Consider the following 18,367-nt stretch of genomic DNA (forward strand, 5'->3'; position numbering starts at 1 on the left):
ATGGAGTGACCCCACTCAACGCAGGAGCTGGGCTCGCTGGCCTTTAAGGATCTCTTCTAACTCAAACACAGCCATGATTTCCTTTTTAGAACTTATTAGCTAAAATACCCACAGCACTACATGATGCAAAAGCCATCAACAATTTCATGCGTGTTCAGGTTACACTGCACCCCTCACTGAGCTCAAACCATGGCAGCTCACGGAGGTCCTGCAGCCACGTGGATCTGGCAGGGTTACATGCCAGCTGGGAACAACACAAAGCGCTCCACTTCTACACCAAATTCGCTTGGGGTTCTTCATTTGCAGCTTCCCAACATTTCTCCAGTAGAAGATCCTGTCTCTGAACCACTGGCAGCTGCTGGGTGAGTTTCCCCAAAGGGTTCGTTCCTTTCACGTCATCACTGCAGAGATTCCAGTCTGGGGAAACAGCACAAGCTCCGTGCAGCCCTTTCAAACAATGCCTTCGTTTGCAAGAGGGTACATTATAGAGGAGTTTTATTTAATGGAAGAGTTAAGGAAACCCAGGTGTATCACACTCTCATGACATCACCTAGTCCAAGCAGGAACCCACCCCTACCACCCCATAACCTCGTCTCCCACCAGGACAGCCCCTCACCTCAGCTCATGGGCTCTGCTCAGCATTAACCCATTTCCAGGGGACAGGAGCGAGATGAACACAGGGTTTGATGTTCATGCAAACCCAATGCTGTGCGGAGCATGGGGTGGAAAACTCAAGACTGTGGGTCCCTATAAAAGGCAAATTCTCTAATTTTTAACTTGTTTACTAACTGACAGACTCATTTTATACTGCTCGAAATAGCAACTATTTCATTTTGCTTCAGCCAGTGATACTGAAGCTGGAATTTGTCCCAGCGACCATATGGCAAGCATCATCTCTATCGAGTTAGCTAGATCCCAGAACATCCATATTTATATAGATACAAATATGGAATATGAAAGCAAAATGTGATTCCTTAAGAAGTCTTTTTTTCTGGAGTTATCCTAAGCCACAAGATGCATGGCTTCTCACGCCATATGGTGTTAACACAAGACTAAAAAATTCATCTTGATTGGGAATAGACAGCAAAAATGAGGAGGGAAAGAACAGATCTCTGTAAAACTCCCAGATCTAATGTTCTAACACGAACATGTTTACAAACAGGATGAGTTTTCTTCGGGGAGGAAGCAAGGAAGGAGGGAGCAAACAGGGCTGCATCTTTTTTTTCCTCATCAGCAGTGCTACAGAGGACATATGCTTAGTGACATGAGGAGGTCACAGTCATATTCTCAATGCTCGGCCTCTGTGTGCCCCAGCCTGCTTGGAGTAAGACAAAATGATGTAAAATATTTAGCAGCTGAGCAGGAACTGGAGAGAAAATCTGATCTGCTCCAAAATCAGTGACTGAAGAGCACAAACACAGTATGGTTTGGCCTAGAAATCCTCTCACACGCAAACACTGAGCTGAAGTCCAGCCTATGTTTCAGAGAGCCAAGATTCAAATGATTCCTATGAACAAATGAGGATTAAAATAAATGAAACCTCTCTCCCGGGGAGCTGAAGGGATTTGCAGAACCAAGCCCTGCTTGCTCCTGCTCACACAGGGCAGGCACAGCTGCCACTGGGGCTTCCTGCACTCCTCCCTCCACCGACTCCATCTCCCTGAGGCTGAGGAAGAGGAGGCTGCACAACAGCCATGGGCATCACAGAGCTGCTCCCACAGACACAAAGAGCACAGTAACGCTATGTCAATAGTGCTGGCAGAGCACATTCTCAGATACAAGATCCTATTTTTCAACAGTCATCACCATGAGCTGTGCAATTTCATCAGCAACAAACAAGAGCTGCACGCCACCACTGATGCCGTGGGCCAACAGAATAAAATGAGAGGCATTACTTTTGGAACAGACCATACATATCTCCTCCCAGTCAGTAGCTGATATTTCCTTTTCTTCCATAACTGCAGGCAGCTGGCAGGATAAATCCCAATCCCTACTACCTGCTTTTATCCAGATACTTCCCTGATTCAGGTACTGCAAAATGAAAGTGAACATCTTGAGATCTGAGAAGGAAGCAGCTGCTTATTGTCCACACTGCTGGCACGAGATACCACAGTGGGCTTATTCTTCATCCAAACTAAAGGAGACACCACCATACATCCGTATATCTGCAGCCATAGACTCAGACATAGAAGTTCTGTTGTGGTACAGTCAAAAAACATCACAAGCAAAACCATTTTATACAGCTTTACAGAAGAAAACAGCATTATTTGGTGAACCTTTGGTGTCTGCTTTCCAAACCAAGCGAGCAGACATTGACTAATGTAATTATGAACATAAACTCAGGGGGAGATATGAGAAAAACCCAAATGGAATATAGATTTCAAGGTTCTAAGCTGCAGCCTCTAAAACCCTGTAAGTGAATGAGGAGAGGGATGAGTACAAGAGAACAACATTTTGATACCTGGTGCTTTGCACTCAAAGAGCATCCTTAGGGCCACGAGCACTGCCTGGCTGCACCCCAGTCCCACCAGTTTTGCACTTCCACCTGCAATGATCTCGCACAGCTACACAGAATTCAGTTTTATTTTTCTTCTTGTTTTTTTTTTTTTTTATTAAGAGGAAGAACTGCTTTTGATTTTAACCAAAACAGTTATTAAAACCTAGGGCTTACACATACATTTTGGTAGTGATCATAACTGGTAAACTGCATTAAGAATAAATATCAATAGTTCAAAAACTGACACTGTAATACTGCTGCTTGATTCATCAAGCAAAGGACAAAATACAAACAGCATACTCCCAACAAGTCTATTAAGCTTTACATGGTTATCAGTAATACGCAGCACAATAAAATAAGCAGATTTAAACAATTTTCCCCAGATGATGCCCCTATGACCGTGTTCATTAGGAAAAACACTTGTAACACGATGGGAAGTTCAGGAAAAACATGATGTTATTAGCCTCAGGGAAGCACTCAGCTACCATTTATCAGCAGTGCACTGTATTCTGGAGCAGATAAAAGACTCCATACAACTTGCACGGCTGCACGCAATCAGTAGTTGTCCAAGGAAAGAATTAGGACAATTTTTGTGGGGTTCCCCCCCCCCCCCATAGTCCTCAACGATAAAATGGACACGTCAGGCCAAAATAGGTTCTTAAAAGTAGGTCAAAAATACCCAGTCACGATCGCTTCTGCATTGGTTTCCTAGCAAATTAATCTACCCACGCAGATATACGTAATGCGTATCCTGGTGACGGTGAGGCAGAGGAAGAAAACCAAGTACATTCATGAGGTAGCTTAGACTGAATAACTGCAGTTAAAAGTTTTATTGAACAAACGAAGGTAAAACGTGGTAGTCCAAGTTCACTGAGCAAAAGCAGCTCTCCTGCTGAAGCTGCACGTTGTGCTGAATAACCCTATGAACAGAGACTATACAGAGGACACGTTATGCAAGTCGTCTCAACAGTGAAGGAGAAAAGGTAGACTCAATTTCAACTGATGGAACAGTTTGGTCAAATTCAGTGGCTTAAGTGAACGTTTCTAGCCCTTATCCACCTATATTCAGTACAGATGTACAACAGAACATACAGCTGCACCGAATTTCCATTAGTTACAGCGTGTGCTCCCACACAAGCAGAAGCCAATTCCTGAAGAGACTCAAAAACACCCAAGTATTTTTAACCCGTTGCTCGAAGCATCACTTAACTGACTCAGGAAAAACCTCTCCTTATGTTATAAAAAACTCCTGACCCCTACAAGGTCTGCTTCCTGTATAGTACTAATGTTTAAAATTCTTTATTTCTTCCCTCTGCCTAAGAAACTTCATATGCTCTGAAAGAACCCACAGATTCAGGTGGGTCAACAGATACGTCAGAAATGCTCTGAAAAGAGGGAGGTAGCTCAGGTCCCTTGGCCACCTTGGGACAGTTCACACTGATGCAGTCTACCTCCCTTTGTAATTTGCAGTCAAAAATGAACAGGGAAAGGATTTCAATGATGAAATTTAGTGAAAGAATGCATTCAATACAAGACTCTTCAAATTTGACTCACTGGGTTTCCAAATTCAGTTGCGAGGTACCTCACACCCAATGCACAGTAGTAATAACGTACCCAATTCACACATTTTACCCACAGTATCTTCTCATTCGTTAAACGCTTCGCTTGGGTGAGTACAGGTGTTTTTCTGTTAACCACTTGACAAACATCCTAGGCCAAACAAACAGCACAAGAAATGTCAACATCGGGTTTTTTTTTTTCCCAGTAATTGTACCAAATGCTGTAGGCTAAGCCTAACAGAAACTACTGAAGAAAAGTACTAGACTCCATGATGCAGTGCAAAGGTGTTACTACAACACTGTAAGTCAAGGGATGCTCCTAAGGTGCTGAAAGAGGAGATTCTCTGGATGGTGACCCCGTATTGTCCTCTGGTGGGAAAACAGTAAGAGTGCAGGCTCGAATGCCACCGAGAGATTCTGGAAGGTCAAATACTTTATGCCACTCATCTTTTTCTGGATCGTATTTCTGAACTATTTCCACCATACAGCGGTTATTCCAAGAATATCCTCCAACTACATAGATTTTATTTTCAAAGACAGCAACCCCAACATCACTTTGCCCACGTAACATGGCAGCAATTGGAGTCCACTGGTCTAGAGTTGTTGAGTAATATTCACAGCTTAGAACATCATCATAATCACTTGTTCCTCTAAAGTGATTTCCACCTATAACATAGAGCTTGTCTCCTACAGTACACATGCAGTGCAGACCTCTGACTGTCGTCATCGGAGCTTTCTGAGTCCATTTGTCTGTGTCAGGGTCAAAACACATAAGTTCCTTCTGGAAAGTATCATGGGTAATTCCCCCTAAAAAAGAATTAGACATATTAGAATAGTGCTTACCATAACAACTAATAATTAACTGCAACAGCATTTATATTATTAATTCCATCTTAGCTAAAATTCCTTCACATGGGCTTAGATTAGTACCACATGCAAACTCCATTTCTAATTACATTTTAATGTACTTTCTTCCTTCAAATCTGAATACAGGAACCATACCTTCTGCAGTACTTCATAATATAATAAGATTGTGGCAGATTAGAAGAGAAACTCGTTACCCATTCTTCATTCTGGTGAAAGTATTTGTTCAGCTTGCTAATATTCTTTCACACCGTGAAGACAGAAGACCATTTCTCTTCCAAGTTTTGATTCAATGATACTACATCTTAAGAGGTCTTTACCACAGACAGAAACCTTCCAACAATTTAAACCGAGGAGAGGACATTTCAGATATCCTCACAGTAGTAAGTGCCTACGGTTCTGTATATTTTCACCTTCTTAGTGGTTCCCTGCAAAGGCTGCTGGAGAGGCTTCCAAGGAAATCGTGGGCTGATTTCCCATCAGCAGATGAAGTGTCTCCACCCTCCTGCATTCTGACCTGCCTACTGATCATGCAATCAAAGTTGGTAGGCATACTGGCTATGGCTCGTTTCAGACTGTAATACAACTAGCTGAGGTGCTAAAAATGCACACAATGCTGCCACTGAACAACCTCCTGCTGTGCTAACCATTCAGCATTGAATTACGATCCCTGGATTAACTGACAGATCACACAGTGTTTACAGGCACCACGTAAGGAGGTACTTGGAGAGTAAAATAACTTCAGGAGAAACAGAGGGACTGCAAAGCCCTGACACTTCTTGACAGCCGTGGTAGTGACAGGGCTTGGTGGCCTGTCAGAGAGCAGAGGCCTTAACGTCATGATGAAGAAATGACAAAGAATCAGATCTTCATGTTTTCATCCCTTACGTGTCTCAACTCATGGAGATAACTGAGGGTTATAGGAAGAGGGAAAGAAAAATGTGGGAAATCTATAGCATTTATAGGAACAGTCACATCAGGGAGGCACACACACACGCTCTGCCTGCAGTAAGACAAGCAGAACAAGAAAAGAGCACAAACAGCAGAACAGTGATTACAAGCTAGCTTGATGGATTTAAGCACAGAAACACAAGTGTGAAGCTGTACCTTATGGTAAATTTTGAAATAAATTCCTCCTTCTCTACTAGCACAAAGCCCCTTCCATGCAAATTATCTGGAGAATCAGCTGGCCTCAGTGCACCACGTCACAGCTGTCTACAGATGGATAATCTTTCCCATTTCCTGCCCAGAATTTCAGCTTAGAAATTAGAGGATACCCCTTAAAACAGCAACAGACCATACAGAGGACTACATTCTTCTTTCACCTTCTGTGATCACAGAAAGGACCTGTGGATGACACCAGACACTAACCTACAGGATCTAGTTTTTCCCATTAGCAGTGAAAAACATCTCTACTAGCCTTGCTCCAACTTGACCACCAAGTCTGAGACTGAACCTTCCTTAAGAGAGCACATACGAGACTTTCAGAAACCCTACTCCTCCAGTTTTAGTGAAGAACAAAGTGAAGCTACAACCTGGGTGATATGAGACTAAGTCTTTTACACTGAAAGCATAGATAACCTTGGTAAACTGTGATTACTGTCAGAACTTATCCCATTGTGTCAGCTCAATAAAGGCAGTCTTCAAAACACCAAGATATCCAATCCTTTCAAATCATATCAATAAGGATGTGTTTAGTGGTCATTTGTTTAATGGTTATTGTATCTTTCTGTGGCACTAACGTGGCATTCTGATAGCAACGTGATAGCTAAGTGAATAATTGCATTGCAATTTGAAGCTGTTATTATCTAAATGTGAAACATTATCGGAAATCACTCTCTGGGACTCTGCACTATAGATGTCATTTGTTCAGCTTCATACAAATGTGTGTCACCATTTGTATCATGGCAAACACACTGCAAAAAGACATTAATTCACCATTTTCCATGAAACAGGAAAAGTCAGATAAGCAATTGTTTCATGGAAATAACACGATCCCATGGAATTACCTGAAATATACATTAAACCTCCATACACAGTTCCAGCATGACCATAGTGGGGTTCGTTCATTTTTGCAACGTAGCTCCATTCGTTCATTCTGGGATTGTAGCATTCCACAGTGGCTGTTTAAAACAAATGAGAATATGAATGTTGAATCTAACATGGTAATTTGGCTTTCAATACAGTCGCAGTGGCATTAATATATTCATAAATGCAGGAAGTATTAATAGGAAACATTGTATAGCTGACAGTTAAGGGAATTACTGAATATTATGTATAGAGACAATACAAAAAAGCCTCAAGCATCGTCCTGGGGGAACAAAAAGGAAGGAAATCTTGCATTCTTGCCTTCCATTCATCCCTCTCCCAATCCTATGTGATACAAAACCTGCCCCAGAGCTAAAGAACCCTGTCAGAAGCAGAGCTGTGGGACAGTGCCCAAGCTGGGTGCATCCAGCTGCTCCACTTCTGCCTCTTGGATAGCTTCCTTCAGCATCTGCTGGGGGAGTGACAGAGAACCTGAGCAAGCTGTAGAGATTAGCAGCTTGGATATTACCATATGACCACACGAGGATCCTGAAGAACCTGTAATACAGTGACCTTCCAGGCACTAAGCAATTACCAATGATTGTGTTAACCTAGAATTATTCAAATCTCTTTAAATAATTAAAATTAAGAATCAGATGCTAAAGCTTATTAAATAACACTTGAGAGAGGTGTTTGTGGACTATGCACACAAAATACAATCTGTGGCATTTTACTTGCTTCAGAACAAGCTTTCATTCAATCAAGTCCCAGGCAGCTATATAGAATCAGCAATGGTGACTGACAGTGCAGGGTTTCCTATCAACAGAGAACACAGAAGCTGATCATCTTGATGTTATAAAAGCAGAAACTCATTACAGCATCGCTACAAGGCTGCAGTGGTAGTGAAGCACAGCAATCAGGTCAATAACACTGATACAGTGACTACAAGGTACCTTGCCCTAAACTGCTGATCTGCCTTTAAGAAATCCTTTGGAGAGTTTCGGAAGAGATAAATTAAACCACAGCCTCAGATTACCTCCAAAAGAACCCTGGTCAAGGAAAAATTAGTAAAGCCTGTGTTACAGTGGTCTTCTGAATCACCTTTTGATCCTTTTAAAATGCATAGCCTCCTTACTGCTGCAGAACAGGGTACTCTGCATCTCCATACAGTTAGCACCCCAAGGAGACCACACGCTCCAACTCAAAGCTTCCAGTTCAAGTGTCAGGAACACCATCTGAGAACTGCTTTGGCACTGAGCAAGATTAAAAAAAAATGACACTGCTCAAGAGAATTGTTAAGCTGCTCCAGCACTCCGGGCTTTTTCAGCTGTCCCTCCCAAAGGAGCTGAAATTTAAATGTGCAAGATGGACAAAAAAAAATACAGAAGTGATATAAAGTAAGTGAAGTGTCCCTGTGCACTACTTCAACGACCTGTCCAGGGGGTGGTCAGGTTTCCAGGTTCACTCTGAGGGGTCTCTCCCTCTCTGAACTCTCCTCCTGCCACCCAAGCCTTCTTACACAACAGCCCCATCTCAGCCATTGGAAATACATCTTTCATACTACGTACACAGAGACAGTGAAAAACATGCAGGAGAAAAGAAAAAGCATTCAAGCATTCTCCTGCAAATAAAAGCTTCAAGTCACCCTTTATTTTCACTTGAAGTCCAAAGTCTCTCCTTACAAAGCTTGTTGTTTTTTTCCCCATTTAATATCCTGCAGACTTGTTACACCCATCAGGGATTTACACTGGCATAACATTAGTAGTGCAGGAGACAGAACCTTACCCAGTTGAAAGTACATACACAAAACCAATTCCATAAGTTGGTTATAAACCCAATATCTCAATCCAAACTGTGTTTGAGTAGTGGGATCCCAGTACTGTGCACAGTATCTGCCCAGCTCTCAAAGGCTTCCAAGATCTTTGTGTTAACATACTCATCCCCTCCAATACTCGTTTTCTGAAGAGGAAAGCTCCTTTCTACTCTGTTCTACTTTGCAATCAGAAAAGCAAAGATATGCAGAAATTTCAAGAACAGAAGATCAGATGTGAGTAATTATAGGTGTCCCAGTTGCACCCCGACAGCAGACCCTCCCGACCTCCTGCTAGCTGCCATAGTGCACCAAAATCATCACTTGCTTTCACAGAAACAAAGGCATCCTCTTTCCCACAGTGCTTACACTTTGCACTGAGGTGAGGAACTTACATTTCTAATGCAGTACAGAAGCAGGAAAAGCACAGCATGTACAAAAATCACTAAGCCATCAGCAACCAGAACATGACAGTGTAATAAGGCATTCAGCAGTGGGCAACTGTTTCTCTCAAACTGCTCTACGGGCCCTAATTGAGAGAATCTTTAGTCAGAAGGCCACTATGAGACACAAGGAGAAGACACCTTGCAAAAATGGGTACACATCACTCAGCTGGCATTGCTACTGCCACACCGTGAAGACATCAGCTCTCTAAGGAAAGATGCTGTTGAGCTCAAGACCCCTTACTTCTGACGAGGCTTCAAAATTCTCCTGAACACCACTACACATCAAGCTCTGCTTGACAGAATTTCAGACAAACCATCCGAACTCCAATCTCACATCCACCGTGCTATAAACCACGCTAATTACTTCTGAGCTGAGAAAAGCCTACTGTTCTGCTTGGGTTTTCTGCACTGTCGTGCTGCTGCTTCCCAGCAAGGTCATTCCATCTTTGCTTTAACACAACATCCTGAAAGGGAAAAAAAAAAAAACACCCTCCAGCATTGCTTAAAGGTGCTGTTATTTTAAGAAGCAATTCTGTATATCACCTCTGGATTGAACACAGTTCACAGAGCAGTTCACTCAAAAGAACTATGTTATTGAACCAAAGTGCATATATTTTTATAGGATGAGACAGATGGTTTCACCTCCCAAGAGCATGAATTATTCAAATCAGATTTTATTTATGTTCTAACAGTGAAACTCCTGCTCTGGTCATTACCAATAACACAGGGAAGACAGGTCTCATTTTAAAAGACACAAAGCTTTGGCAGTCCCAGAGGATGCTCAGTCTGCCCTCACTTTATTTTGCCATCTGTGATGCTATATTTGAGGAGTATATAGATATTGACCACTTTGGCCTGTAGTTTCTTAAGGGTCTTGAGGTTTATTACAGCTGCACACTCAGCAACTGTGCACAGTATCCAAAAACTTGGAATTTTCAAGTTATATTTCCTACAACATGGGTTGCTGCTGTAGAACTCAAAGCTCACTTTGTTAAGCAGAGCCCTAAGTAATTTGGCTCCTAGCATGGTGAGAAGTCACTCTGAAATGAGCTTTTACACGAGGTCCTTTGGTTCTCAATTTGGTCTGATATTTACAGGACTACACAGGCAGCAAACAGCCCAACAGGGTCACAATGCAGATTTTTTTTCTTACTCAACAACATACATACAAATATGTATTATATATATATATATGCATTTACACTGTGTTTATTATTACAAAAAATCAAGACACTGCTTGAAACTCAGAGTTAAGCATCACAGGGGCTACCTGGAAAATAAATGCCTTCCCTGTTACTGGGCAAGGGGTCAGGACAACACATAGCCAAATCTCCCTAAACTATGAGTAGTCTTCTGCCTTTATTGCAGCATGATGAATCTGTGGTTCAAACACAGCCCAGCATCCTCCAAAGCACTCAGGAGAATCTCACAGTGAATGCCAAACTTCAGTCAAGTCAGACAACAGCAGAGACAACAGCAGAAACATCAGGAAAACAACTAACTGCAAAGTTCCCTATGCAAGGGGCAGTCTCCACCAGCATCAGGCACAACTGAGCTCTTCCAGAAATAAAAACATACTAAAGCATCCACTTATTACTGCTAAAGCACACAATACTGAAGTAGGAAGTGATATTTAAAACATCCTCAGAAGACCGATCATTTGAGAACTGTTTGGGGAAGACTTGCTGTAGAGTCTCAAATAAATATATAATCTTTATTGCATGACTTTGTCAGGAGGAGGGGGAAAAAAAAGAAATTCGTTTTGGTAACTTGAATCCTTTGGCCCTCTTCCGTAAGAGGTGATCTTCTGGAAAGCTGGATTGAGGTTTCTGTAATTTTTCTTCTTACAACAGATTGAAATTAGTTTGAACCCAAGGGCAAGTTCCTTAATACCTGTCCAACACACACCTGACCTTCTCTTGTATGAAAGCTTGAAGTTTTTCTGCTCTGATGAGAATGGAAAGTTTAAGCTGGATTTCATCTTCCAGCTGTCAAGGTTTATGAAAGAAACATGAAAATGAAAAGTGACTTGCCTCACAATTAACAAGAAAAGAAACCGAAGCCCTGAATCAAAGCATGAGACAGCTACAATACTTAGCATTTATGGAGCTCTTCCCACAATGATCCAATGACATTTCCCAGCTCTGTGAGGAAATCGCTGCAGTATTTTAATGATATCTTTACAGAATCCTTTTAAACAAGTGAAAGATTTTGTGTTTTAAAGTTGCAGAAGAGTTGAGGTCAGCAGACTGATACTGCTTGATCTGATTTAAGAGAAACACTGCACTAAAAGCTTGCTTTAAGCACTGCTTGCAATGGCTCAGTAACAGCCAAGCAACTTTTTCCACCAACATTCTTACAATCCTATTCTACACCATCAGTACAATACATAAGGTGAGTAATCTGACTGGCTGATATTAATTAATATCAGCAGAAAACAGCCCAATGAATGTCAGGATTTCTGACATTCAAGGCAAGGAGAAATACACATGAGCTTACACAACTCTTACAGGGTACTGAACTTGTTTCAGGTAGATAAAGGGACCTGTATGAGAACCTCCTGATTTGCATAGGAATACTGGTAAAGAAAATGAGTTTTTGCCGACTAGTTTCCAATGAATGTTTTTGGAAAGCATTTTAAAATCTCATTTCAAGGAGATTGGATTTTAAACCTCAAGCAGAACTAGTTCTGCATTGGGTCATACTAGCAGAATGCATTGATTCCTAAAAGCTTGCCATAAGATCACAAAGCAGCATTCATCTGAACAGATGAGATGCATTAGTTGAAAATTACAAGCTGCTACAGAACAAATTCACTTCTGCAGTGCTTCAAGTAAATACTTATTTACTGGTATTTATAAGAAGGAGGGCTTAGCAGCTACTAAAGAAATAAGGCAGCTGAGTATTGGGATAAAGCAGCAAACAGAATAAGGAAACATTATACCCATATTAGATACATTACTATGCTAAATGCCAAGCATAATCACTGTAACATTTCAATTCTGTAGCATTGAGACAAATTCACAAGAGTGTACAGTCCCAGATTTGGGTGTAAACTTTTAACACTTTTGTTTTGGAAGACTCAGTGGGTTCACAGGGGCCATCCACTATTGATATTTTAATTTAAAAGTTACCATGAAATTGTTTAATTTAAACTTTGAGGTGTAATATTAAGAACCATTTGACAAGGAGTGAGATGAAGGAGGGGAAAAAACAGTCATTCATGCTAATGGTACATTACCTGCGTAGTCACAAGAAAAAAAATAACATTTTAAGTGGTTTAAGAAGCACAGAATGTCAAGACATCCAAAACTCATTAGTCTGCATTAAAAGACAGCCCAACTAGCATTTCAAAATGACTGCTCCAGGAAATGTGCTCCTTTTAAAGCACAACCTTCCCACAACAGTGAGTTTCAGTTGGAACCTTTCAGAGGAAGTTGCATCTTCCTCAAGAGTGAAGAGGGTTGGGTTGGTTTCTCAGCTCAACTAGTGATTTTTTTACATAGCTGTGCATACACAGCTCATACGTACTACTATAGATGCAGATACACTGATGACAAAGTTGAAGGGATTGGATATTTTCCATCAGGACGTGAGATGCAGATATCTTTAATTTCTCTTTGTATGGAATTCCTTCTCAAACAGCTAGCAGCATCCAGACAAATGCATCTATGCACTTCCAGAAAGAAGCTGCATGCCAACAAGCTCTGCCTTCTCCCCCTCATTCACGGGGCAGCGGATTACTTCAAGGACTAAAAAGAAAGGCAAGGAGTCACGGTTCAAGACAAGTGCTTACCCAGCTCACCCGCTGCATTTCGACCACCAACTGCATACAAATGTCCTTTGAGAGCACTTAGGTGGAAGAAGGTGCGCTTCTCATTTAAGGACGCGACCTGCATCCACTTGTTGTAGCGGGGATCGAATCTGAAGACTGTGTCAACTGCTGTCTTTCCTTTGGTGTCGTAATTGCTCTGGCCGCCAACGACATAAAGAAAGTTTCCAATGACAGCAATGCCATGCTGGTACCTTGGTGCATCCATGGGAGCTAATGATTTCCACTCGTGGGCTTTTTCGTCATACATCCGTAGCTCTTTGCTGACAACCAGCTGCTGCCTCAGCACTCCCCCCAACGTTACCAAGTGAGTGCTGTCTGATCGAATGGCAGTTCTCTCTGACTGCATAACTGGTTGCATGTATGGCATCATTTGGTAGTTACTGGCTTCCAACAGCAAGTTTACACAGGTATTGTCAGTTCTCATGAAGTCCACTGTTTGAACGTAGTTAATGAGATCCTGGGGTGTCATCAAAGGAAATCTAATGTTCTTCATTAGCTTTGCAGCATATTCCATTCGAGGCTCTTCAAACCGCAGCCAGCGACAAGCTGCCTTGAAGAGTTCAAGTTCAGTGCAGTGCTTAAGGCTATTACTTGAAAGCACAAAGGCAAGACGTTCGAAGGGGAGTTTCACAAATTCACCAGTACTTAATAACGCAGGGAAGTTCTTTAGGATGAAATTATTAACATATTTATCCACTTCTGTGAGATTGTATGTGTTGGCGATTCGCCCAACCTCAACACAATTTTCCAAGGAAACCTAATAAGTAAACAGAAAGAGGAATCAAAACAGATCCTTAATTTGGTGTCTAAATGATGATGCTGAATTGAATGAATTCTATGGAATCAGCAGTATTTTCATCATTTCACAACGCTCCGGGTGATTTTCACATGAGCAAATAAATATTCAATTGATGTATATATTCATGACCGCAAGGGGAGAGCCAATGTCAGATGCATTACGCAACGATGATACATAGCAATTATACAGCACTTCACCTTTGAAATGCTGTGCAAATGTCTTTATAAGAAAGAAACATGGAAAATACAGTTAAAGGAGAGTTGATTAGCCTAAGGTTGCAGAAAATTATGGAAAAAGTAGGGCTTGCTTCAACCTTATTAAACTTCTACTGTCATAATCCCTTCTCCCATGAAAGGCTGGGATCTTCTGAGGTCCCTTCCAACCTGCAAAGTACTCTATGATGCAGCTGAACAGAAAGGCACGGTTACCTCTACAATGCTGTGTATTATGGACAATTTATTTACAGGCTTAAATCCCATAAATATAATCCTCAGAAATTAATAAAACTGCAACTTTACATGTCTGGTCAACGAAGACTGACTGAGTCTTACATGCTGTTCAAATTACAGATGTAACAATCAAAAATAACACAAAGCTAGCAATCTTTTAGATAACTAGCATAGGATTTCCCCTAGAAATAACCAATGCACAAAGTTCTCTGGTGTGGATCATACCCTGATTGGATTCAATACTCAAATGACCATATCTTGGTATTCACACCTTTTCCAGTGCTGCTGAATCTGCCTTTCTTACATCCTTCTTACACTTCAAGATTCAAGACAAAGGGAGGAAAAGATGGCAGGGATGGAAAAGAACAAAGACATTAGCAAATTCACTCATTCCAGTTCTGCAAGACCTACATTACATATGCCAAGCAAGTCCGTTCCCAGACACTTCTTGCCAAGAAGTGCACCTTGTTTTTGCATTCAATATTCTACCCCAAACTTCTTTCACACACGCTTCACAGTCTCCTTGCAGAGGCAAGCCAACATCATGTCCAACTCCACTCAATGCTGACACTTCAGGACAGCTTTAGGATCATCTTACTTGTAATTCCAGAAGAATTTAAGCTTCCAAATCTTGCAGTTACTAAAAGAATGATTGTGACTCAAAAACATTCAAACATGTTCTGGTCACGACAGATTACATATTAGCACTACATTACTTCAATCTATCATTAACCTTTAACAATAGGCAATTCCAAAAGTTAATGAGTATGGGAAAAGCAGACTTCTTTATTCACAGGAAACTCATCTAACTTATCCTAGAATTGATATCTGCAGTCACAGTCTTATTCACAACTCTGACACACCTTCCTAGAACCAAAGGTTCCAGTATCTTATTCTTATCTCATTCTTATCTCCAATACAAATCAATCAAGTCCTGTCTGCAAGATGAATGTGTGGCAGTCTGTCCGGATTTTTATTATACAACATACACAAATTATTACTGAAGTAGGAGACCACACTGTTTATATCAAAACAATCAGCTAGCAATACTAACAAAACATTCTGTTACTCAATAAACACTTTGGTCTGTCTTCCAGCTGTTACTGAGAGACAGTACCAAATCACTGTGCATTTCCTTTAAGGCCCTTATAACACATATAAATAGAAGTAACAGCATAATGCGAATTAAGCAAATGAAACTGGAGAACCCTACTCCTAAAATTTCATTCAAGATGGATAATAAAAATAAACCATTAGAAAAAAGCCCTTAAACTGATTACATACTATATCATAACTTTTACTCCTTCCGTAACGTTACGCCATTTAAAAACTTACTTTGAAAATACACCTACTGGCACCCAACTATAGAGACAGCAAGCTTTCCACATCAAGGTAAGTAGAAACATTACTGCATATTCAGAAAAGACATACTTGAAGGAGGAAGAACAAGCAAAAAAGAGGACAGAATTGCATAGCACTGGTACCAGGCATTCAGTTAGCAGTGGAAAATTTACATGTTGCAGAATGCACATCCATTTTCAAGTGCCCAATATTCAAGACTATTTTAGGCTTGTCCCAGTGCTTGCATCCCAATTGATACATCATAACCAAGCTACGTGATAGATCTATGCAATTGAATATATTCCTGGAATGCCTGCACTTGAGAAATTTATTGACATATCACATGCCATTAATGACAGATGAAAATCACATCAGCATTTCCCAGTGCCCCCTGACTTCTCATAAAATCTATGCTATACTGCTTTAATTAACCTAATGGGATTGGACAGTAATCAGGGATCCTTTTTGCATTGCACTTACAAGCCCTCCCCATTATACTTATGAAATTAGGTATTTTTTAGCTTATTCTCACTAAAGCTACCACTCAAATCTGGTATTATTTAGTATTTAGTATCTCAAAGTTCACTTTCCTCACCAAAAGAACACTATTATCAGCTTCACTCCACTCTGTGATACCAAGGCATCCCACTAATTCATACTGCAAAAACATTTACAGTAAAAAAAAATATACTAGAAATTCCAAAGTCCTGAGTCGAAATCTTTCAGAACAAAATGCAATAGTTACTCACACAAATATACAGAATTGGACAGGTTAAGTTACAATAAAGGTATTTGAAGAAATTACTTGATTGTTCATTTTCCAGAAGTGTGACTTATGCTATGATACTTATGAGAGGTGCAGAAGTTGTTCTCTGCAGGAGTCAGTCAAACAGGAGCTCATCAAGAAACAGAAGGAACTGCTACTGCTGGCCATCCTACTGAAGTGAATGGGAGGAAGGGAAACACCAAAGAATGCAACTGTTTGTACAGTCTATCCAGTAAATAGAAAAGGTAATCACATAGAAACAGCTAAAAAACCATAACTGAACAAACACCGAAACGACGCTGTACGGTGTTGAGAACTTTGGGTAGATCGTATTTTTCCCAGGCATTGGCTACTGTGCAGAGCCACTTGGTCACGTTACCCATTGTTAATTGCTCACTATACAGCAGAAATTCCAGAAAATACTTAAAATGTCAACTCAGTACTATATCATTATAGCCTGAAAAAAAACTAATGCAAAAGTGCCCTTAGAAACAAGCTGACTTAATTCTTTGGAATTTCAGAACAGTCACTTCTCAAGCTCCTGTAAAAACTTAACTGATGATAAAATACTACAGAAATGGATATGGAGCAAAATGATTTGAAGTCCAAGCACCCCACAGAACAACTCCATTTTCTTTGCAACATCACCCCAAGTTCTCAAGTCACATACCACAAAATATTTACATATCTTTTCACTTCAATAACTTTTAAGCACCACATTAAAGGCTGCATAAAGAATAAGTTTACTTAAACTTGCATTCCTCTGAAATACCAAATTTTTCTGTGAACTCCCACATATGCAAGTGGAAAACTAACAGTACAGAAATTAGACCAGCTCTGAAAATGGAATTTATCATATTCCCACATTAGGAAAGGCCAGTTTCTGGTGCCTGGCAGAAACAGCCCCAGTGTCAGGTCCCACTCTCCCACAGAATGGGGACGATCCTGCAAGCAGACAAATGAGGAAGGTTGTTCAAAGAGCCCTACAATACTACATCACCTCAAATGAAAACACGTTTTTTGAAACAGAAGGATATAGAAACATTTATATCGGGCTGGAAGAGCTGAAATCCCCTCAGATATCAGTATACATCAAAGTATTTAAGAAAATACTGCAAGATCAAAGACCACGTCAACATCCTAAGTGAAGGAACCTTCAGAAAACTAGCATTCAAACAATGAAAAATGTCCTAAACAATTGCAATTTAAGATCAAAGCAGCTCTTTCCCTAAGAAAGCAAACTCACAGGCACTGCCCTGCCCCGACAGTGCAAAGAGCCAAAGAACAAAGTGAAAACAGGTCAGAGCAGAAAGCAGTGAAGAAGCCCTGGAATCCAAGAATTAGCTGTGGCACAGCTCCCATCAAAGGGGGGCTGCACCAAGTCACTAATTTGAACCTATAAACACCAAGCCCTTAATCCAACTTGGTGTTTTATAGAAATGTAAGCCCAACAGAGGCACACTGCCTCATTTTGGAAGGTAAAAAGAAAAAAAAAAATGATGCAGAATAGATCGCATGGGATTGAAAAGTATTAATGAAACAGTATGGCAACTCTAAGAACTGGGCAACTAGAAAGTATGCCAAAACTAAACACAAAATAGTTGTGTTATAGAACCTAGATGCATCTTATACTTCTCCCATGAAGCAGGTTTCTTTTAGCAGTGTTTTTCAGCCCTCCTATTTACATGCTCTCAGGAGAGATCACATTTTTGAATCCATACTAAATTAATGATTCTTAGTTTCTTATTATGGATTACAAGAGATTCAGCCAGCAGTACAATTCACGTAGAACATGGTATGTTGTCATTCAGATAGAAGGATGGGGCATTTTCTCATCATATCTTTCCCTGTCCATGAAGACAGAACTCTGGACAAAATTTGCATGAGAAGGTTAGCACTTCAGGAGATGAATCTAAAAGCTGTCATGTTCTTGTAGCAAGAAAAGAGGTTTTTGTTCATATAATATAGAGAAA

At 40.7% G+C, this 18,367-nt stretch overlaps 1 protein-coding gene across 3 annotated transcripts in view; it reads right to left on the minus strand.

The window, feature by feature from the left end:
* Positions 1-2,395: 2,395 nt before the first annotated feature.
* The window catches only part of KLHL13 (kelch like family member 13), a 58,515-nt gene continuing 42,543 nt past the window's right edge, over positions 2,396-18,367 (minus strand). For all 3 annotated transcript variants that reach the window (XM_065729393.1, XM_065729394.1, XM_065729395.1), the window contains 3 exons: positions 13,001-13,796; positions 6,930-7,043; positions 2,396-4,863 (listed from right to left, as the gene is read on the minus strand). In XM_065729393.1, the coding sequence (XP_065585465.1) occupies positions 4,376-4,863; positions 6,930-7,043; positions 13,001-13,796 (1,398 nt within the window). In that variant the 3' untranslated portion in view covers positions 2,396-4,375. The remainder of the gene's footprint in view (positions 4,864-6,929; positions 7,044-13,000; positions 13,797-18,367) is intronic.

This window comes from Cyrtonyx montezumae, unplaced genomic scaffold (genome assembly GCF_038088225.1).
Source record: "Cyrtonyx montezumae isolate F1298 unplaced genomic scaffold, pur_monq_1.0 scaffold_11, whole genome shotgun sequence".
In the NCBI taxonomy this organism is placed as follows: Eukaryota; Metazoa; Chordata; class Aves; order Galliformes; family Odontophoridae; genus Cyrtonyx; species Cyrtonyx montezumae.